General features: G+C 38.1%; 1 protein-coding gene across 1 annotated transcript in view; it reads right to left on the bottom strand.

Annotated features, from left to right (window-relative positions):
* Positions 1-3874: 3874 nt before the first annotated feature.
* MTMR7 (myotubularin related protein 7) overlaps positions 3875-23890 on the bottom strand; it is a 71286-nt gene continuing 51270 nt past the window's right edge. Inside the window, exons 8-14 of the mRNA XM_037524716.1 lie at positions 12728-12837; positions 11227-11352; positions 9912-9961; positions 7524-7724; positions 7005-7145; positions 6315-6441; positions 3875-5066 (exon numbers count right to left, since the gene is read on the bottom strand). Coding sequence (XP_037380613.1) covers positions 4704-5066; positions 6315-6441; positions 7005-7145; positions 7524-7724; positions 9912-9961; positions 11227-11352; positions 12728-12837 — 1118 coding nt within the window. The 3' untranslated portion in view covers positions 3875-4703. The remainder of the gene's footprint in view (positions 5067-6314; positions 6442-7004; positions 7146-7523; positions 7725-9911; positions 9962-11226; positions 11353-12727; positions 12838-23890) is intronic.

Below are 23890 nucleotides of genomic sequence, written 5' to 3' on the forward strand. Positions count from 1 at the left end.
TACATTAGTTACAATTTTTTTTTCTCATGTTGAGAACTTCTGAGATGTGGTTCTATCAGCTATACTATTAAATTATCAAGTTTCAAATATACAATACAGTATTATTAACTAAGGTCGCCATGCTATGCATTACATCCCAATGACTTATTTTACAACTGGAAGTTTGTATCTTTAAGTCTACACCTATTTTGCCCACCCCCAGCCACCACCATTCTGTTCTCTGTATCCATGAGCTTGGTTTTGTTTGTTTTTAGATTCGATATGTAAGTGAGATGTGGTATTTGTCTTTACCCCCTTGATTGATTTCTCTTAACATAATGACCTCAAGTTCCATCCATATTGCTATAATGGCAACATTTCTTTTTTTTTTTTTTTCTCGAAAGATGGCTAAGTAGTACTCCATTGTTATATATACCACATCCTCTTTGTCCAGTCATTTGTCAGTGGACACTTTGGCTCTTTCCACATCTTGGTTATTGCAAATAATGCTGCAGGGAACATAGGAGAGCATATATCTTCAAATTAAGTGTTTTTGTTTTCTTAAATAAATACCCTAAAGAGAATTAGTGGATTACTTGGTAGTTCTATTTTTAATTAATATTTATACTATTTCACATAGTGGCTACACCAGGTCACCTTCCCGCCAGTAGTGCATCAGTTTTCCCTTTTCTCTACATCCTCATCAACACTTGTTAAGTCTTGTCTTTTTGACAATAGCCATTCTAACTGTGTGAATATCTTGTTTTGATTTGCAGTTCCCTGCTTACTGGTAATGTTGAACATCTTTTCACATGTCTTTTGGCCAGCTGAATGTCTTTAGACAAATGTCTATTCAGATCTTCTGCCCAGTTTTTAATATGGATTGCTTTTTGATTTTTCTATTGCGAGTTGAATGAGATCTTTGCATATTTTGGGTATTAACCCCTTACAGATATGTAATTTGCAAATATTTTCTCCCATTCAGTAGATTATCTTTTCATTTTGTTGATTTCCTTTGTTGGGGAGAAACTTTTTAGTTGCATGTAGTCTCGCTTGTTTATTTTTTTGCCTTTACTGCCTTTGTTTTTGGAGTCAGATTAAAAAAATCATCATAGACTCATGTCAATGAGTTCACAGCCTGTGTTTCCCAGGAGTTTTATGATCAGGTCTTATAGTCAAGTCTATTTGATAAAATTTAAGTTTTATGTATGATACAGTGGTTCTGTTCCATTCTTTTTTTTTTTTTTTTTAAAGATTTCATTTATTTATTTATACAAGCACTGGGTACAGTCAGAGGCGCGGGAGGGTGAGAGAATTCACCAGAGCCAGAGCGGAGAGTAGAACAGGCAGAGTGACGAAGTACACTGCTGAGGGGAGCAGTGGGCGGCAGGAGAGGCCTGCATGCCATGTGGGATAGAACCGGCGCTGTGGGACTGCGGGCAGCTTCACAGCCCAGCGCTCAACCGCTGCGCCACCGGGGAGGCCCAGTTCCATTCCATTCTTTTGCAAATGGTTTTCCAGCTTTCCCAACACAATTTATTGAAGAGCCTGTCCATCTGTCCATCCCCCATTGTATATTCTTGACTCCTTTGCTGTAAACATACTATAAGTATGTGAGTTTCTGGGTTCTAGTCTATTACACTGATCTACGAGTGTATTTTTATCCCAATATCTTTTGTTTTGATTACTATTAGAATAGAAAACAATATAGTTTTCTAATATTGTTTGAAATCATCAAGCATGATTCCTCCAGCTTTTTTTCTTTCTCAATATTACTTTTGTTATACAGGGTCTTTTGTGTTTCTGTACAAATTTACAGTTTTTCTGTTTCTGTGGAAAAATGCTACTGGAATTTTGATAGGGATTGCAATGAATATGTAGATTGCCTTGGGTGGTTTTAACAAAATTAATATATCTAATCCATCAGCACAGAATACCTTTTCATTTATATGTTTCTTCAATTTTTTTCCCTCAGATGCAGATGATATATATATATATATATATATATATATATATAAAACCCTAAGGACTCCACTAAAAAACTATAAACAATAAATCAGTTCAGCAAAGTGGCAGGTTACAAAATCAATTTTCAAAAATCAGTTGCCTCCCTATATTCAAATGAGCTAGAAGAGGAAGAAATTAAACAGTCCCACTTACAGTCACATCAGAAAGAGTGAAATACTGAGGCGTGAACTTAACAAAGGAGGTGAAGGACCTATCATATAAAAACTATAGCATATATTTAAAAGAAATAAAAGAACACACAAAGAAATGAAAGATATTCCCTGCTCATGGATTGGAAGAATTAAGATTGTTAAAATGACTATCTAACCCAAAGCAATATACAGAGTCAATGCAATCATATCAAAGTTTCAGTGACATTCTTCAGTAAAATAGAACAGATATTACTGAAATTCATATGGAACTACAAAAGTCGCTGAATAGCCAAAGCAATTTTGACAAAAAAGAGGAAAAATGGTGGTAGCACAAGACCAGATTTCTAACTATAGTACAAAGTATAGTAATCAAAATAGTATAGTACTGTGACAAAAAACAAACACAAAACCAATGGAATAGAATTGAGACCCCAGAAATATACCCGCATTTATATGAACAGTAACCGATGACAAAGGAGCCAAGAGTATACATTAGAGAAAGTAAACTCTCTTCAACAAATGGTTTTGGGAAAACTGAACATCCACATTCACATTCAGACCACTATCTCATATCACACATAAAATTAACTCAAAATTGATAAAACCTGAAACTATCAAATACAAAGAAGAAAGCACAGGCAAAACCCACTGTAACATAGACTTCAATGATGCTTTTGTGGATTCACCTCCAACAAGAAAAACAAAAAATATATAAACAATTGGGACTACATCAGACTAAAAAGCTGCTGTATGGTAAAAGAAACTATCACTGAAATAAAAAAAGAGACTCTACTAAATGGGAGAAAATATTTACACATCATACATCTGACAAGGGGCTGGTAGCAAAGATCTACAAAGAACTTATATAACTCACCAAAAAGAAAACAACCCAATCAAAAATTGGGCAGAAGAGCTAAATAGCCACTTTTCCAAAGACATACAGACAGCAAATAGACACATGAAAAAAATGCTCATCATTACTTACCAGGAAAATGCAAATCAAAACCACAATGAGATACCACCCCACACATATGAGGAGCCCTCATCCACTGTTGGGAACATGGACTGGTCTAGCCCCATGGAGAGTTCTACCTGAAGAATGCAAAAACACTAATGTGAAGGGATATATGTACTCCTGTTTTCACTGCAGCACTATTTACAATAGCCAAACTATAGAAACAACCCAAGTGCCCAAAGGCAGATGAATGGATTAGGATGAATGGATTACACACACACATATAAAAGAAACTCTATTTGCAACAACATGAATGGACCTGGAGGAGATTATGCTAAGCAAAATAAGTCAGGAGAAAGGGAAATAATAGATGGGTCACTTATATGTGGAACATAGCAAACCAAACTAATAACAAACCCTAGGAATCTGACTTGAGGCTACCAGAGGGGAGAGAGAAGGGCAGAGAGCAAAGTGAGGAGGGAGCACAGTGGACTATGGTGGAGGACCGCCTTGGTGGTGGGTGTGGTGTGGTAGCATACACCTGAAGGGGGTGATCCTGTATCTCTAAATCATATACAACGGTTTAAAACAATGTTACCTCGAGGAAAAAAAAAACACCAAAAAATTTCTTACCAAAGCTTTCAACAATAAGCAATCATCAGATGTTACCAATGTTAACTATACCATATTAACCAGTTATATAATTTCTAAAATGATAGAGAAAACTAATTCCAGTATTCAAACAGACACAACGACTAAGTTCTCTAGTTCTTAACTGGGACTTTCTGCCTTTGAAATTTTACCCTATTACCTTTACATTATTATACATCAAAGTCCAGCCTGGTTGGTCCACACTGTCTTGGTAGTGTGGTCTCTGGAATATTAAGAAAAGGTCATTTAAGAAGCTAATGTTAGAATTAATATGTTAAGAACCAGAATGTAAATGTTGCTTCAACTTTATTAGATATTAGATCCATGTTAGAGAAAAAGTGAGTTACAAGTTATAACATTTTTTAAATGATAAGGAGAAATAGGACATTCCAGTGAGAGACAACAAAATTATAACAATTCAAAATATATTATGTAAGGAGAAGTTGGAGTGATTAGTAAACCTGAAAGAAAGCTTAAGCAAAGTTCTTCAATTACAGAAATATATCTGTTAATCAAAGAGGGTACATCTCAACAATATGCTCTGTTATGAGAAATATTGATAAGAGAGTCAGGAAAGAAGGCAATGTCAGATGTCTCCAAAAATTCATGTGGATGAAATTAAGGGCAGAGATGCACGGTGATATAAGTGCCAGGGAGGGGGCCAGAGCACTGTGAGCAGATGCATGCTATGGCAAGAAAAATCTGTTTTGATAACTTCAGGTGATGGTAGAAGTCACTGCTCTAGAATAAGTTTCAAAATGGGAAATAATGTTCCTTTATTAAATAAAAGTTTCTGATCTTCAACATCTAAAGAACTAAGAGTTGGACTTTTTCCCCCTTTTCATTGCTACTTTTTATAATGCTCAATGACTCATTTCTTCAGTTATTATTTTCACTTTAAATTGCACTGTTCCCTTACTTCTGGAAAGTGTTTCTTGTGTGGCCTTTATTTTGAAGCTTCAGGCAGTGAGAAACACAGCTTCATCGGAATCCCGGTCCTTGCCACTGTCTTCGCTTGGTGCACACTCCCCAGCGCTTGGAGACCGACAGCTCAAATCCTCCACCCCAGACTCTTGGTCACTGTTGGCTGACAGGTCTGGATCTGAGCTTTTCAAATTGTCTTGGGTTAGAATCAGAGCGGAATCTTCATCACCTTGTGAAGGGCTTCTAGATGGGAATGATTTCACATTCCCACTATAATCCTGGGGAGTGTTGGCTGTGCTGTTGTCTGAGGTAGAAAACCCTGAGTGTTTGCTGGGTTCACTTTGCTTACTCTTCACTTTAGTGTGGTTTAACTGAACTTTTTGGATTTTTTCCAGCCTCTGAAAAATAAATAATATTTCAGGGGAAAATCATAGTAATTTATCTCTTTTTATATTCTTATGATGGGGGCAAGCAGGAGACTTATTTAAAGTATTAGCCTCAATTCAGAATTCAGGTCCAGACAACAGGGGCTGACTGCCAATTCTTTTAGCAAGTAAGTTACTAAGACATTATGGGGTTTTAAGAAAATAAGGATGAAGACTGAAACAAAAAGTCCAAGGGAATTTAGTGATAAATAAACTAAGTGATATATCATTAGAAATAATGTTATATAATGAGGAAAAACAATTATGTATATTATTCTCCCTATAGGGCTAACTACTAGGAAGTTATAAAAACCAAAAAATAGAGTTGATAGTCTATTACCACCTATACATTAGTATATTAAAAAGTTTTTCTTAAAGTGGAGAAATAATTTTTGACTACAAGTACATATATTTGTTTTTTTCTCTTTGAATTCCATTTTTCCATGAATTCTCTAGAAAGAACTAATTTTAACACTCTCAAATAGCAACAACAACCCAAAAAACCCACTGATGTACACAGTAGGAACAACCAATTAGTTCAAATCATGAAGGTGAGCCATAGGCAGATGTCTAAAATAGGTTTGGGCTCCCCAAAATAGATGACTGGATCAAAAAGATGGAATATTATTCAGCAATCAAAAAAGATAAACTAATGCCATTCGCAGCAACATGGATGGAGCTTGACGGGATCATGCTCAGTAAAATAAGTCAGAAGGAAAAAGAAAAATACTGGATGATTTCACTGATAGCAGGAATATAGGGGAATCAAGGTGAAAAATAATAACAATAACAAAAACACAACAAAACAAAAATAAGCAGACAACTATAAAGCAGAGACATTCTTCAGGGGAGCGGGAGGGAAAGGGATCAAAATGAGGATGGGAAGAGAACAAGGGACTGAAGTGGTGCACGGGTGAACAGGTGGTGGAAACTCTATGGGGACTACGCCTGAGAAAAGAAAGCAAACATTGTAAGAAAAAATAAACAGATTAATAAAAATAAATAAATAAATGAAATAAAATAGTTTGGGCTTTGGATATCTGGGTGCTCACATGGTGGGTTTGCCCTTCTACTGTGTTGCCCACTGACTAAACTATGAAAGGCTACATTTCACATACCCTGTTGCTACATTTCACATACCCTGAGTCAAGAGAGGCTTTCATGGAGCAGTGTTCATCAAGAAAGAAGGAGAGAAAATAGATTAACAAAAGTTTGTCTTACTTCTTCCAGCGCTTCTAGTTCTTCCTCTAGCTGCTGGGTTTCTTCCTTTACTGCCATCAGGTAATCTGTAACTGATTGCCGGGGCTGCAGCCCCTTTTCGAAGCGGTTATACATTCCACTCCAAAACCTGGGAAGGAGGGCAAAGCTTTATGATACCACCATATCACAGCCTGCAAATCCACATTCTGAAGTCTTCTCAGGTATCACTAATCCCACAGTCCCACAGTTAAGATAACTAAATGCAAATAACAGGCTCAAAAATGCCATTTAAGGTAATTCATGTTTCTCTGGTACATATTCAATTAAAAGGCATTTGTTTTTCTAAAATAGATTGAATGAGCACATGTCTCCATTTTTTTAATATAAAAAATGCCCTCAGTTATGTGATTCTACATTTAACTTACAAGGTTTATTCAGTTTTTCCTTCCTCCTTTCACAATTTAAAAAAGTAATTGGCATTTACATTTTTTAAAGTAACTTGTAACAGAGAATTCCACATTTAGGGGGAAAGTAGTAGGACATATTACTAAAAAAAAAAAAAAAAACCAGATGAGATATTTAAGTTTCTATTTGGTTGTGTTCTATGTAGAAAATAAAAGCTTTGAACCTCAGCATTTCATATACTTTAGCCTTTAGATATTAAACCGCCAGAACCTAGTTTATAAACACACCTCCCAGAGGTTTACATACTTGTACATGAAGTTGCATGGTGTTGTTGGGAGACGAAGTGCTCCCTGGGTCTGACTGTGATCAGCTCTAAACAGAGGATTCATGTAGTCGGCCCGATTCTTCCACAGGTGAGCCCATAAAGAGTATGTTCTTTCTTGAATTCTGTTATAAAGAAAATAAGCCTGAACACCACCTACCTTGGCTTTCATAAATAGCAGATAGGAAATATGAAAGCTGGAAAGAGACCACTGTTATCTGGATATCAAGTAACCCTGTTCTGTAACAGGGAAATTTACGATCTTTGTAGCTTCATATGCAGAGGGAGAATTTTGTAAGAGTATCAACTCTTCTGCTATCTGCACAGGCTTCAACAAGATGTTTAAACCCTCTGAGTATAAAATAAAACTAACTTTGGCTCCTCACCCCACTAAATAGTCAGTATGGGTGTATGGCTACAATAGTCTTCAAAATTATAAAAGGCTATCTGAAATTTTCAGTCACTAAAATCTTTGCATAAAAATTAATCACCAGAACACTTACTTCAGTTCTCGTCTTTCCTTTTGACTATTGCATAGGAAGTTTCCAAATTGGCAAGAATAAATGTGGTGTTGAATGTGAATCAGAAATCTTTCATTGAACTCAAAGGCACAGGGAAATTGTTCCATTAACTGCCAGACACACTCAATGAACTGGTCAATAACTGGAGAGATTTCTTTTGGATCACCATCTAGATTGCCATATCTATAAAAAATAAACAAATTAGACATTTTAAGGAAAGATGTGCTTTTTTAGTTAGAAAGCTATAAATGTAAAAACATCATAAAAGCAACTATAGTTTATCTGAATACATTTTGTCTTATAAACTCAGAATGCACAAATAGAAAAACACAAGTTTTCTATAATTCTTTTTATTGAGGTAACATTGGCTTGCAACAGTGTATATAATTCCGAGGTAAAGGATCACACCTCTTTGATAGATGTTACCACACCACACTCACCACCAAGGGACCTTCAGTCCTCCATCAGACTCCACTGGGTCCCCCCCCCCCCCCCGCCCATTGCTCTTCAACAAAATGACTTCCTAAATTCCATTTTCAAGAGAAACTTTGTAGTGCAGTTCTATGTAGAAAAGGGACATATTCATATATTACAAAACAAAACGTTGGTGCTAACGTTAAAATTCAAGGAAAATTTCCATGGAAAAAAGATTATTTAGTTCATATTTTGAAAGTACATCAGAACTTCTGAAATAAATTTGCTAACTTATTTTAGTGACTAGTGTGAGACCAGGAAGAAGTAGCTAAGCAACAAAAAGTTTTCATTTTGCACTGTTTCATTGGAAAGGGATGAAGAAGGAAGACAACTTGAGAAGACAACGGTTCCCAAGATTGTCAGGATAGTTCCATTTCTAGAGTAGAATTAAAACTAACACATAATTTATTTCCATGTGATTACAGATTCCCTTATGTATTTATATCTCCCATAACTTTGTCTTTCAAGAGTATATCAGAATCTTCTCCACATTTACACTTTTTTTTTTAAGATTTATTTATTTATGCATACAGGAACTGGGGTGGAGGCCAGAAGTGCAAAGGTGAGAGGATTCACCAGGGACAGAGTGAGGAGCAGAACAGGCTGATTTACTGAAAACACTGCTGAGAGGAGCAGCAGGCAAGACAGGAGAGGTCTGCTGTGCCATGTGGATCAGCTCCCTGGCCAGGGGTGGAACTTATGCTTCAGTGGCTGGTGATAGCTTAATAGCACTGAGACTAAACCCCCGCGCCACCAGGGAGACTCTATACTTGCTTTTAAATGAAGACAGCATGGTCCTGGATTTTAACTAATTATGGTGATCATTTTTTAATATATACAAATATTGGATCCTCACCTTGTAGACTTGAAACTAACAGAATGTTATTTACCATTATATCTTAATAAATTTTAAAAGGGACCGCCTAGTTACAATCACAGATAGTCTTCACAATTTCCATCTTCTTTCTGTTCATATGTCTTATATCAGGGAGATGCTTAACTTCCTAGTTGACAGACAACAAAACCAGTCAAGGAGGACAGTTAACCCAGGCCACACAGCAGCAAATGTCACAGCCTGGAAAGTGGAGGAATCAGCCTGCCCTACATGTAGGGCCACTGCCCTAGATCACCTCTCCAGAGATATCTGGGGCAAATTTCACTTGTGACACAAATGACTTAGGACAAATCCAGCTAAACTTGCAGTGTGAAAGATCAAAGAGAAATGCTGACATACGTTTCACAGTTTACAGCTTAAAGTGGATATTTGCACTTCAAAAGTGGAAACTTTAGTAAGTCAGATGCGTATGGTTTGGAGGAAGGGAGACCTCAATTTTCTAGGTCAATTAATAAATAAGCATTCTCTGTCTCTTCTGAAACACTTTAATATTAATTAGTTATGCCTAGCAAAAACCAAAAGCAATTAAAATTAGAACTTCATTTATCCATGATGTAATGAATACAACTGCATTTTAACTTTCTGAACAAGACACAGAAGGTAACTTTTAAAAATAAGGCTATTTCATCCACTCAGTTGAGAGCTACAGAAACAGATTGTTTTTATCCTCAACATTCAAAACAACAGGCTTTTTTTTTTTTAGACTATTTTTTTTTAAGATTTATTTTTATTTATTTATACAAGCACTGGGTACAGTCAGAAGCGCAGGAGGGTGAGAGAATTCACCAGAGCCAGAGTGGGGAGCAGAGCAGGCAGACTGAAGTACACTGCAGGGGGGAGCAGTGGGTGGCAGGAGAGGTCTGCTCGCCATGTGGGACCCTCACCCCGCGGCCGGGGATTGAACCGGCGCTGCAGAGGCTGCGGGCAGCTTCACAGCCCAGTACTCAACCGCTGCGCCACCGGGGAGGCCCTAAAACAACAGGCTTTTAAATATTTCTTACCTGTGATTAAATTTATGGCCAAAGGAAATCCAGTCCTTTTCAATTAATACCTAATACAAGAAAATATAAATATGTAGAAATACAAATGAGGAAAAATTAGACCACAATCAATAATGGATTCAAACAAAGTTCTTGGAGTAAGACATCACTAGCCTTGGGTCACCTGCAAATGAATGAGCACTCAATATCCACCAACAGATATACATGCCTAAAGGGTAAAGTTTAAAGTCATCTTAGGAAAAATAAATGAATGGGTATATGAAAATGTAATACCACCCACTGTTTTCTATGACCCAGACACTGTTCATATTGCTGCACAGATCTCATCTTATTGTGAAATCAATATCACCATCACATTTTACAGAAGGAGAAATGATACATGAGAGATTAAATATTTATCTAAGATCATGTTACTAGGAAATGGCAGGTGCCATCACTCCGTTGTTCATCTCTTAACTAATATGTGATGCTTAGTCTAATAACAAATACCAGACTTTTTATAAGAAACAATTAGAAGTGTCTTCTAATGATCTTTATTATGCATTAGAAGAATTCTAAAATGAGGGTGTTTGGGGCATATCAGAAGTTTCAGGCCTGCTTTGGAATTAGGGCTAACATGAGTTTATAATCTCAAATTATGTGGACTTAAATTAAGTAATAGAGAAAAATTCCAACAATTTTGCCAATGCTATAAAATGACTAGAGGTTTCCTTTAAAATATGGAATCACTGAAGTTTGTCCTTGACAACTCTGAAGTTTGTTTTTTTTTTAATTTGTTTTAAGATTTATTTATTCATGCATACAAGAGCTGGGGTACAGCCCAGATGTGTGGGGGTGAGAGGATTCACCAGAGACAGAGTGGGGAACAGAACAGGCAGACTGACTGAAACATACTGCTGAGGGGAGCAGAGGGCAAGACAGGAGAGGTCTGCTGTGCCATGTGGGTTGCTCCCCGGCCGGCCGGGTATCCAACTTGTGCTGCAGAGACTGCAGATTGCTTCATGGTGTGGTGCTTAACCCCTTGTGCCACCAGGGAGGCCCCAAATGTACTATTTTAAACATACTATTTTACAACCTACCATATATATTTTATATTTGCCCCCAAATTCACGTTTAATAACTCTGGTTTGAATAGGTGCCAGCATCTCAGAAATTAACCTTTTTACTCCAATCTACCACATCTTTCCTCTTTTCATTAATCTTGTTGATTTACTAAGAGAAAAATAATGTTGATGAGAAAAAAAGTTGCCATAGTTGCAAAAGCAGTATCTGTCCCATTCAGGGCCCGGTGCCAGAGTCCCACGGCCATGCTCACCATGAAGCCCTTCAGAGTCCGGTAGTGCGGATCCAGCAGCAGGCTGGCAACCGAGCACACTTGGGCAGTCCTGTCCCAGCCATCTGAACAGTGAACAAGCACACTTGCCCCTTCCTCTGAAACTGCCTGAAAAACACAGGATCAGCAGAGTCACAAAGAATGGCTCTGAAAAACATCTCTCATCTCTATACTTTAACAGGCAAAAAAGGAAAACCCAAAACTGTTCATTTATTTAGTGTTCATACACCCATCTAGCCAGGCAGAGCCAAGGAATGGTTTTGTGCTGGCAGCTAAAGCTTTAGCTTTCCCTTCCCTTTCCATTGCACGTCGTCGCCTCAATTAAGCATGCCCTACATAAAAGCATTCTTCCTGTGCAAACATCTCCATGACATGTCTCCCAGCCCACCTTCCACTGGCTCCTCCCTCTGAGTTTCCGCCTTAAGTTTTTCAGATATTGAAATACTGGTGCTGTTCCTGGCTCCATTTCCAAAGAGGAAAAGATGCAAAAAATGTAAATAGTAAAACTATGAGTTAGAAGCTTAAGGGTAAGAGCCAAGTAATGGATCCAGGGATGGGGAAAGGAGGAGAAAATGAAGGTAAAGGTTATGCAGCAAGTCTCTGCTAAGATAAGAATCTTTATTTGCTACTGAGAACGTGTACACACTTTTTAGAACCTCTGTGAGGGAAAAGACTTAACCTGGCTTATTTGGCATTGTAGCCTTAGCACCTACAACAGTGCCTAGCACTAAATGAATATTTGTTGAATAAATGAATTGCCTAATAAAACAAACATACCATGTCATCAGAAAAGACTTAATTGTCTTTGGGTGTAAAACAGTATTTTAAAAAAATATTTACTTTTTGCATAGAAGAACTGGGGTGTAGGCCAGAGGTGTGTGTATAGGGGGTGAGAGAATTCACCAGAGACAGAGTGGGGAGCAGAACAGGCAGACTGACTGAAATACACTGCTGAGGGGAGCAGTAGGCGAGACAGGAGAGGTCTGCGGTGCCATAAGTGGGTCACCTTCCTGGCCTTAGCAGTGATAGCGCTGAGACTTAACTCCTAGGTCACCAGGGAGGCCCAAACAGAGTAATTATTTTTAAAAAAAAATATATCACAAAATAGATAATGCCGTCAAAAATGACTTCTGTGAAAGTTGAAAAAATGCTGCCAAAGGCAGAGAGGAGCCTACCTAGCACGCTCAGGAGAATGATTTTCCCTCAAGCCATCATTAAAAGGGAGTTATTTACTAAGAAGGACGTCTCAAGCCTCATTCACAAGTGGCTCATAGTTGGATAGATTTTTCTATAACATTTTTACCTCCATCCAGGACCAAGCCTAACTTAAGAGAGAACATTCTGAAAATATTTTGCCACTTGACCACTGTGCTGACACACAGTCAGCTGAGCACCATGTTCGCTTTTGAAAAATCACATTCTGAGGGCAAACTTCTGCAAAGAAGCAGGATCTCCAAGTACTCGTTTCTCTGTAATCACATACCTTTGCAATGAACATTCCTGCATCCATGATGGCCTTAATGTGCCTCAACCAGCCAGAGTTTTCCAGTCCCCACAGAAAGTCACTCATGGAGGGAGATTTAAGTTCACACACTGCAAGATAAATCATGTTATGATATAAAATAAAGGCAATCTTTCATTCTACATGTGATCAATTTGCAGGCAGATTGTTAATGATTTTTTGCATTGTAGTGTTTTTGGAAGACTCAAGGTCAGTGTCAGAGTTTACTAAACCTGACTCTATTGAAGAATTTCAAGTAAGGTTTTTATTCTGTTTAGGAATGTTATATTCATAAAGTTTAAATTCTAATATTAATAAAAATTCATTAATGTTACCATCATAAATATCCAGCAGAGAAGTCTATTTAATCTTTCTAGTCAAAGACTACTGTGTTAAGAATTCAATGGAGGAGAAATAAATCTTATAATTCACTCCAGTATTTTCCCAACTAGATCTCTCCATTATCCAACCACTTCAGTTTGGGACTACTTAAAAACAGAAAGCAAACCCATCCTAAAAGTCCTAAATGGAAATGATCAAACTCCTCTTGCCAACAGTCCCCACTCAATGGGAGTAAAGCACGTATACTTAAAGAGGAGATTCTTTACCTCTGAACTGCTTTCTAGACCATCAAATTAGGGGGTATCCCTTTGAAAATAAAGGAAACCTAGGATCCCCATGATATGTATATTTGCATAATCAAGGCAGTTTTGTAAACACTTCTATAAGATTATCACAAGTGATCTTATTGTGAGGGCTTATCTTTTACTTAACATAAAGCCATGAAAAAATTTTAGATTCAGTGATCTAATTACCTATCACAAATATCACATCTGTAATGCCCTTTTGACACTTAAATAAGGTTCCATAGATTTTTGTTTAAGTATAGCTTATTGTACTCTGTGATATACTGACACAGAGTATAAGGAACCCTATTTTCTACTTCCAACTTGGTCAGTAACTAGCAATATAATCTTGTATGTCATTCAACTCTCTGAGCCTTGACTTTTTTCATTTAAGTAGAGAACATCTACTAATGACACCTAAGTACCCTTGCAACTCTACAAACTCCCAGATTCAACTCTGTGAGTGTCTCAAAAGCATTGCACATTTGGAGGAACTGTTCACAACAATATCCTAACTTGTGGGATGTCTTTATCTCAAATATGCCAGATAACAGAGGGTTGACTGGGATTTCTTGCAACATAAGATCACACCAAAAAAAGCACAAGTGAGTCACAGATGACAAGAGTGATAGAAGAAGTAACACTGAGATTCCCTGGAAAGGTTCTCCTTAAGAAAATATGTTACAAATGTGCTGAGGTAATAAATTTCCAAAATCTGCCCTGAGCTCGAAGCAAAGGTGGAGAACCGAGCTCTGGCATCACTCTAGTGGGGAGCACTCACTTTGCGTGAGATCACATTGTTCCCTCCTCCCCAACAGCACCAGCAGAGAAGAACCATTAATATCTGGTGATGGTAAGGCACTAATAAAATAGTACAGGAAGAGCTGCTTGGCTGAAGCCAGGTGAAAAATATACAAATTGATGCATACACTCTACAGTCCTGTTAGTCAGCCCCATATCCCTAGACACTCAATAGCAGGCTGACTGTTTCCAAATTTATGGCGTCCTTAGTCATTAAATTGTCATGAAATATTTAAGCCATGAAAGATTTTAAAATAATGAGACAGACCACAATTGCTTCACATGTCTCTTGGAAAAGAAATGAGAGAAAAGAACAGAGGACGAGAAGAGGAGAGGTGAGAGGAGGAAAGAGAGAGAGAACTTTGCAAATAGTGTCCCAGGATCCAAGCCATCCTGCTGCTTCTCTCCAAAGTTTAACATTCCTGAGCAGGTTTCTGTCCCTTCACTACCTAAGTACTGGCTGTGTGAACTTGGAGAAATTAGCACTTCTGTGCCTCAGTTTCCTCAGCCGTGAGGTGGGGATACTAATAGCTACTGCATCAAAGGATTTTATGTTAGTCCTCATTACTATTATTATCCTCAAATAATGTTCTAACTTTATGAAAAATTTACATAAATATATCTTTTGCCTATTTCAATCTGATTTTTTTCACTCAATATTTTATTTTTGAGATGTGCATTATGTAAGGAGATTAGTTCCATTCATTTGACAAGTGCATAATATTCCATTCTGTGAATATATCTCAGATTATCCATTCTTCCACTGCTGGCCGTTATTTCCTCTTTTTCAATATTCATAAAGAGAACAGCAAAAAAAAAAAACAAACATCTGTCTACAATATTCTCAGGGACAATCTCTCTGGACAGGCACCTCTGTAAATGAAACAGGCTGGAATCACAGCGTCCTGCCAAAGGCTTCTCCAAAGGTGCTGTGCCTGGTTACATTCTCGCCAGCAGATGGCGGTGTCCCTTCCCCATGCCCTAGCCAACACTTGGTATCACTGATGCTTTCAATTTTGCCAATCTCAATTCTCTAAAGGGTATTATTGCACTTTTGTTTTTTAATATTCCTTCAACTCTCTGGGTGAATCTTTTTTCCACTAGATTCTTTATGTTTAATTGCTTGCACATATGTGTGTGCATGTGTGTTTCATGGTATCTTTCTTCAAATTTCTGCTGCTCTTTGTCCATCTATCTGCAAGAGGCACAGAACAGTGTGCACAGGTGCTCTGGTGCTGCTGGGCTTGCTCTGGGAGACCTGGCTGGTCTGACCCCTAGATGTCAGGATCTGCAAATTTATTGATGTCAGGATCTGCAAGTTTTTTCTTAGAAAAGTGACAGGCCCCAGGGAAGGGCCTTCAAACCTGAGTTACTCAAATAAGACTGGATGCCAGAGACTTCAGTAGAAGAGTTAAGTAGGGAATAAGGAGATGTGGGAAGAGCCTCCACCAGGCAGGATGGGGGCGGGAGGGGACGGCCAAGCAGCTGTTGCATGTTCAAACCTCCAGCCAGTCCTGTTTCAGAAGCACCTGAAACCTTGAATTCCTGAGCTTTCTGAGGATCTGTGAGTCCATTTGGCTTGCTTTTGGCTTTTCCCCCCTTCTGCTACAAATTTCAGCTACTGAAGTGAGCAGCTTTTTTCACTTAGTTTCCAATATTCATACGTGTTGTCCATATATCGTACTTTATTCTTTTTTAGGACCAAGTAGAATATCTTTGTCTGGGCACACCACATTTTTTTGTTCCATTCATCAATTAACAGACATTTAGGTTTTTTCCCACTTCTTGGCTATTCTGAATACCCACAGGCAAGTTTTTGTGTGTCTAGTCTCACTGGTGGATATGAAGTGGTATCTCACCATGGTTTTGTTTTTTTAAAAGATTTGTTTTTATTTATTCATGCCTAAAAGAATTGGGGTGTAGGATAGAGATGCTTGGGTGAGAGGATTCACCAGAGCACAGTGGGGAGCGGAACAGGTGGATTTACCGAAATATACTGTAAGGGGAGCAGCGGGTAAGACAGGAGAGGACTGCTGTGCCATATGTGGGTCAGCTCCCTGCCTGGGGATCGAACTCTGCCATCTTAGAGGAATGTTTCATTTGTATTTTAGTTTTATGGGAGCTAACTAGTATATCTTAGTAATAATTATGATGTTGATATGGCAACAGCATGTGGTACTGCTCCAAGGTGTGGGCTTCAGAATCCAATGCTCCAGCATTCAAATCCCAGCTCTGTGCCTACCCAGCAGTACAACCCAGGACCAGCCTGCTGAGCCTTGCTTTCCTCAAATGTAAAATAGGTATGAAACACCTTCCTTAAATAGTTGCTGTAAGGACAAAATGAAATAATACATATAAATTATGCTGGATATAGAAGGTTCAGAAATGGGTTTATGATGTACATTTTATCATTTGTTTATACAGCATGGTATCCTGAAAATTAGGAGACTTTAGATTCATTCATTCTGTGAAAGCTGAGGCTCAGAGAAATTAAAATACAAAGTGATTAATGGGAGGAGAGGTCAAGTCTTTCCATATACAAGCATAGATTTTTGGCTACTATACCATGGCTACCTTCTGGGTTTGACTAGAAACAATAACAGCAAAAATTGCCAGATGCCAGACACTCTTCCAAGTGCTTTGTGTATAACAGCTTTTTAATCCTCATAATAATCACATGAAAAATTATCTTCATTTAACGAAAATGGAGACCAATGGAAAGAGAGGTTAAATGTCCCAGGTCATCCAGCTGACAAGCAGTGAGGCAGGATTCAATCTGGCTCCAGAGTTCCTGCTCCAAGGCAATGCCTCTCAATCTGTAAGGTTATATTTTGTTATTCAAACATGAACCAATCTAAATGTTTCTTGGCTCCTAGAAACTACCAGCTTTAAGGTTATGCACTGTACCACTTAGAACTGTGCATCTAGTACAGGGTCTACTAGTCACTTGTGGTTAGTTAGCACCTGAAATGCATCTAGTCTGAATTGATATATGTTTTGCATGTAAAGAATATAATATCCCAAATTTTCAATGAAAAGGAAAGAATATAAAATATCATCAATAGTTTTTCACTATGGTTACATGTTGAAATATTATTTTGGATATACTGGGTTAAATAAAGTGCCTTATTAAAATTAGTTCACTTTTTTTTTTTTACAATTTTTAATGTGGCCTCTACAAAACTTGAAATTACAAATGTTGTCGGCACTCAACACTACACCCCTGGGGCAGCACTGATTTTGACAGCTCAAGGAAGATGAACCTGATTAGCAGTCCTGAAACACTTGCAAATGCACCTACTCTTATAATAATTTCTTTTTTTTTAATGTGGACAATTTCTTTATTCTCTGTTTATTCTATTCCTGAGTACTTACATATATAGATAACAAAGTCTTTCTTCCTTCTATGCCATCCACTTTAGATCACATTTAGAAAAGAATGAGTCATTAATTTTCAAGAAAACCAAAATATATGAGTTGAATTACATTTCAATTTTAGAATTTGTCAATATTTTTGCTACTGCACTAATTTTAAATGAACATAGTTTCCTTAACTAATAATCAGATCATAATTAAAATGTTCTCTTGCTATAAAATTACATTCTCTAGATGGTAGATTGTTTTAAGTAACCTGCTAAATAATTTGCTCTTTTCCAGAAGTATGCACAAATTTAATTTTTTATATGGGTTATTACAGGGTGCATGAGTGTGCATCATTTAAGAAATTATTATAAATTTATGTTTATAAATTATATAAAGATATAAATTTATAATAATTTCTTAAAACGATGCACACTCATGCACCCTGTAATAACCCATATAAAAAAGGTTGAGGGTGTGTTAAAGAGTGTGTTTGCCTTTTATAAGGTGACAAAAAGGCAATTAGGAAGGGGAGGTGGAATGGAGAGCAAGCTTGTAGACTGGCCCAAGAAGCATCCTAAGACAGGTCGCACAGTTTAGGAAGCAGTACATACAGAAGCTGAGGCTCTTGAAGCCACTTCCCATAAAGCAATCAAGCCAGGGCAAACCTTGGAAAATCTTCGTGTACCACTGACACAAAGACTTGGCAAGCCCTGCATTTCTTATCCAGTTCCAAAAGATCGATTCTAAGTGACACCACTTGGCACGTACTCCGCAGACCCTCCAAGCACCAGGCTTACCTCTGCCTGTACACACAGCCCAGTGGGAATCATGAGAAAGTCCAGTGCCCTCTGTCAGCTCCAGCCCCCCGCTGGGTGTCTGTTGTTTAGTCTTCCTGTCCAACCCCCGGCCATGACCCAAAGTGTTCAGCCTAATCCTAAAATATACACTTCCCACCACGTAGTCTCAGGACTCAATTGATTCCTTTAAATCTTCCACAGATAAAGCTCTTTTGCAAACAGTTGGTTTCACTAAACAGGTCAAACTCTCTGGTTGTTATTGTAGGGCTCACGGCTAGCTGGCATTCTTATTTCTTTTTAATAGCCCCGGGAGCCTGAGGAATAATAGCATGGCATCCACAATTCTAAGCTCAGTCCAAGAACAAATGATCCTTTTCACCTTCTCTTCCTACAAAGCACAGAAATGACTGAAGTTTAAAAATAAAGACATCAGGCCTTGCAGCTAACCTGGAGACAGGCTGTGCTGAAAGCAGTGGAGTAGACATGTCACACAACAAAGCCCTGAAATGTACTGAGAAAGCCTGTTATAGACAAAAGCAAACCAAAACAAACTCTAGAGATCTCACTGTAGAATCGAGGCTGGGGACCAGGGCAGGGGGAGGAGAGAGAGAAAAGTATAGAAAGAGCCCATTAGATTGTAGCAGAGGACTGTGGGAGCCTTGGTGGTGGTGTAGTGACTCACCTGAAGAGGCAGGATGCTAAACCTCTACATCACATACAGTGCTGTAAACCAACATGGCCTCACTGAGAATAGTTTTTCAAAATTAGCAGGTGACCATAAATCAGAGACATTCTGCAAGGGAGGGGGAGGAAGAGGGATCAAAACAAGGGAGAAAAGAGCGCAAGGGACTATGGTGATGGTTCATGGATGAACTGGTGGTAGAAATGTTATGGGGACTACACCTAAAAGGAGAAAGCATACAGGCATCCATTGTGCAAAAAATGAACAATGATGTAAAAAATATATAAATTAAAAAATTATAAAAAAGAATAGTTTTTTAAAATAAATACAAATGTCTATAACTAGAAAAAAAATAAAATCAGAATATCATCTCTGCAGAGAGAGATCTCGACCATCCAACACTTCTCTTCACTTAGCGCACGCAGCAAGGGGACAAGCGGGCACATCTCTTGCCAGTTCAGCTTTTTTCTTCCCACTGAAAATAGCTTCTTGTTTAATATTTCTGTTTTCAGGACATTAAAACTGTGTACACTGAGTAAAATAAGCGCACCAGATTTTCAAGCTAAGTGACAACTGAGAGGGTGTTCCCCCCCAAATGCTGAGTGGCCGTGTTGAAAGCAAACAGCTCTACAGATGATCAACACACACAGACAGATGGGGGTGCACCTGACACTGACACAATTAGTGTCCACAGTTTTAAATATAAAACTGGTGGGCTTGTTTAGACTCAGGATGAGGCAGAAACACTGATTTGATGACTCTTGTTGCCAAACCCAAACCAATATTTACAAACCATTTTGTTGAACAAAGTTCACTTCAGCTGACATCAGAGAGATGCCACAGATCAGAGAGAACTGGAATTGCTAACTAGGAGATTAGTGCCTGAGTCTGATAATATTTATTTTACACAACAGGGTGTATAAACTTCTATAAACTGATGTTAACAACATTTAAAAAAAGAAAAGATACATAATTATGGAACTAAAGGAATTGTGAGATTTGCTTAGAACAAGCCTTAGGTGATCTTCCTTAATTACATCCTACACAGTCTCACTGTGAACCTGCATTGTCAAGAGAGTCTCCCTTTGGACTCTGCTGGATTGGTCTTGCTTGCTTGCCTAAGATCTAATTGTAATTTGGGGTCCTCCACAAATTCCCATTCTGACACAGGCATGAGTTTGGCTAGTGTTTCATTTGTCCTGCTTCCATTTTGGAGACAAGAAGCCAAGGCCAATTCAATGATCTTTAAAGTGCTAGCACAATAATAATAATTTCCCTTTATGGAACACCCTGGCAGGTGAAACCATTCAAGAAGACTTTATTATTGCCTATAAAATGGAAGTGTGGTGAAGTCTGTTCTGTATTGTCCTTCTTTTATTTCAAGTTCATCATGTGATCACAGAATAAACTTCAGAATTTGGCAGTAAGTTGTATTCAATTATTGATGTTAGCTTTCCTCTCTACCCATGCAAACCATGGGCCCTCTTTGTAGAAAAATGTACACTAAGGGCAGAGATGTGTATATTAGCTTCTCTACAGAATACCAAAAAGGTTAAAGATTATTCTTTAAATCAACTCTAGACTTTTCCTTTTGGTCATGCTGCTATTTTCTGGGATCTCTACACAATACTGCCATGAGAGTCATATCTACCTAAGCTGTTTTCTTTTAAAGAATGTGATACAACAGTGAGGTACAACAAAGTCTAAATAATGTATACCTGTGTTGGAATTCCTTGTGTTAGTAACACAGTGCAAGAACATGTATATCTAAATACTAATAAATGTGCACATAGGTGCACACACATTGTTCCACTAACAGTAATTACCACTGGCCTAAGAAAATCAAGTAGCAGCCTCACAAAATGTTCCCTTAGTAATATAAATGGGTACATATACTTTTAAATTTACTTACTACAAAGTTGTTGCATATCCCACCAGTTAATATTCATATCTTACTATTCTTAATACAAGCTAAGGTTAAAATAGCACAGTTTATAGAATTTGTATGCAAAGCTAATAAATTAGAGAATCTTCATGATGACCTTCCACCTAAATTGGTATAATTATCTCGATTTATAAAAGAGGAATGGGCTCAGATGGTACCAATGTACATGTAATAGGAATCTAGTTTCCTTAACTCCAGTTTCTACACTACTTTCACTGCAAGTAGAAAATAAATCAGTATACAAACTGAGCCAGGATGAGCAGGAGCTGAATTAAAGGTAGAACTTAAAGAATGATAAAGTCTAAACAGGTAATATAAAGCAAATGAAAATAGAGAAAATATATATATGTCTAGACTGGGAGAAGAAAGGGGGCGTTGAGTGATGGGGAAATCTAGGGTGGATATAAAATATTAGTGGTAAGTTCTGGAAAGAAGGCCAGCAGTCATGTAAGACTGAGACACTGGCAGCAAATAATTGAAATAAGCAGCCCATGTGGCACGGGAGGGTTGGCAGGGATGCCACGATCTTCATACCCGCGGAGAAAGGACCAACACTCTCATCAAATCTGAGGCCATCTTGTCACCGACAAGCAAATACTGAATCACCAGACCCCTACTACAGCACTGTAGAAAAAAACAAGTCCCATTTGACTAAAATAGTGATGTCTATCTTCAGTTTCCTGGGAGGTACTTTCTCTACAAGTATACCTTCCTTCAATGTCCCACTTTTCTGAAAACTAGACATCATGATTAGTAAAATATAAAATAATTCTGAAGGTGAAAATTTTTAAATTAATTCTTTGAATTGTTTCAGTGAACACCAAATAAAGGAAGATTAGGACAGAAACAGAAATCATTCTCTCCTTATATCACTTTGCTTTCTCATGACCTCTCCTTTAATGATGTCCCATAGAGATGCAATCTTTGCCTAGGATATCCAGTTAAAACAGCCCTTGGTGTGATCACTATGGCAAGCATCAGCTTTTCTTCTGCCAAAAGTTCTGCCCTATGTCAAAACTGGTTACTGGGTTTTGTATTAATGGTGAAGCAGTTTTCTATTAAATGCCTAGCATATAGAAAATGCTCAACAATGGTTTGATGAATGAATGAATGTCTGAAATAACTATGATAGATGCTATTTATTTAGCACTTACTGTAAGGAGATGTTGTGCGTGGTACTCTACAATCATTATCTACCATACAGATTACTGTTTACTCCCAATTTCCAGATTGGAAAATGTGGCTTAAAGAGGCTTACTAAGTCATCTGGGTTACACAAGCAGTAAATAATTGAGCTGCAATCCAGTTCACAGTACGTGCACTCAACAGGGTCATGCTCTCCCCTCTATACCCTGCAGCTTATGATATTGTCTAGATGACCTGATGCCATTCAGCACTCCAGCAACCACATTCTACATCCTCTTATAACACCACATAACAAGGTACATACTCCTGAGCCACTTCTTCCCTCCAAATGGCCATGAATTGATAAATAATGCAGTCTGACAAGAGAGAAGTGCTGGTTTAGCTGAGCACTATTAAAAAACTTGACAACAATTACTGCTGTGTGACTAGTTTACCTTGATAGGCAATGTGGTTTTCCATGTGGAAACTCATGCCATGTTGCTAACTTTTGAGGAACAGTTGACCAGATTTCTGGTCAAGTCTCACTGGCTGTCTCATCTGGTTAGTGATCTGAGGAATAATGATAAAAAGTAAGACTATAGGGCCTCCCCGGTGGCACAGCGGTTGAGCGCTGGGTTGCGAAGTTGGCAGCAGACTCTGCAGCACCGGTTGGATCCCCGGCTGCTCCCCGGGCCACCAGAGGAGGGTCCCACATGGCGTGCAGACCTCTCCTGCCGCCCGCTGCTCCCCTCAGCAGTGTACTTCGGTCCTTCTGCCTGCTCTGCTCCCCGCTCTGGCTCTGGTGAATTCTCTCACCCTCCTGCGCTTCTGACTGTACCCAGTGCTTGTATAAATAAATAAATAAATCTTAAAAAAAAAAAAAAGTAAGACTATAGAGAATTAAAAAGAGTTACTTTTATACACTTTTATTAGTGCATGTCTAGTAGGACTTCATAGCATAAAATGGCAGGCAATGTGATACAAAATACTTAAATTTAAAATATCTATAAAGGGTTGAACACTTACGCTTTCTTCAAGGTTGATTTGTCATGACCCATAAGACAAGAAGTGAGGAAGAAGCATTAAACAAAAAGAACACTTGAATTAATAGCCACAGAAACCTCAGAGCTGGTTCTGCTAGGGACTGATCCCTTCTAGACCTTGGTGTGTCCAAGATAATTTGGCAAGGAGGCCTGGGAAGGAGGCCGCTGACCATGACACCCTTGCAAAAGTGCCTCCATGACAGACTGGGCATTCTCTGCATCCCTTCTGCCCCTAATGAAGGCTGTGAATAATTGGGCCACTGACCCTTCACACAGAAGCCTACTAATATTGAACATTCTTGCGGCTTCTACTATTATCCAATTACAAGCAAAATGCTACTATCAATCACGTATGTATTCTTTATTTCTTAAACCATATTACAGATTCGTCCCTATGGGGTGGCAATCAGGTAACAATATTTTATGTTTCTCCAAGCAAAATTTCTCTCTAGGCAAATTAAACGGATACTAGAAATATTTAAAGTACTGATTTTTGCTGTTGTTTTTTAGTATTGGACATTTTCATTTTAATAAATCAAAAATGGTACCCTACAGTTTTAACTTACACTTCTTTAATTAACACAGCACGTTTAAATGTTTTCCAATACATTTATTTGTTTCAACTTACTGCTTCTTCTTTAAAAAGTGATCTTAGGTTAAGTGGTCTAATCTCACTGAGACTCAGTTTATTTATCTGTAAAGCGTAGGTAATAGCATGTCCTGCAGCTAGTGCTGTGAAAGCCAAATACAATCATTTAAGTGA

The sequence above is a fragment of the Talpa occidentalis genome, unplaced genomic scaffold, assembly GCF_014898055.3.
Source record: "Talpa occidentalis isolate TD23 unplaced genomic scaffold, MPIMG_talOcc4v2.1 talOcc4.4, whole genome shotgun sequence".
Lineage (NCBI taxonomy): Eukaryota > Metazoa > Chordata > Mammalia > Eulipotyphla > Talpidae > Talpa > Talpa occidentalis.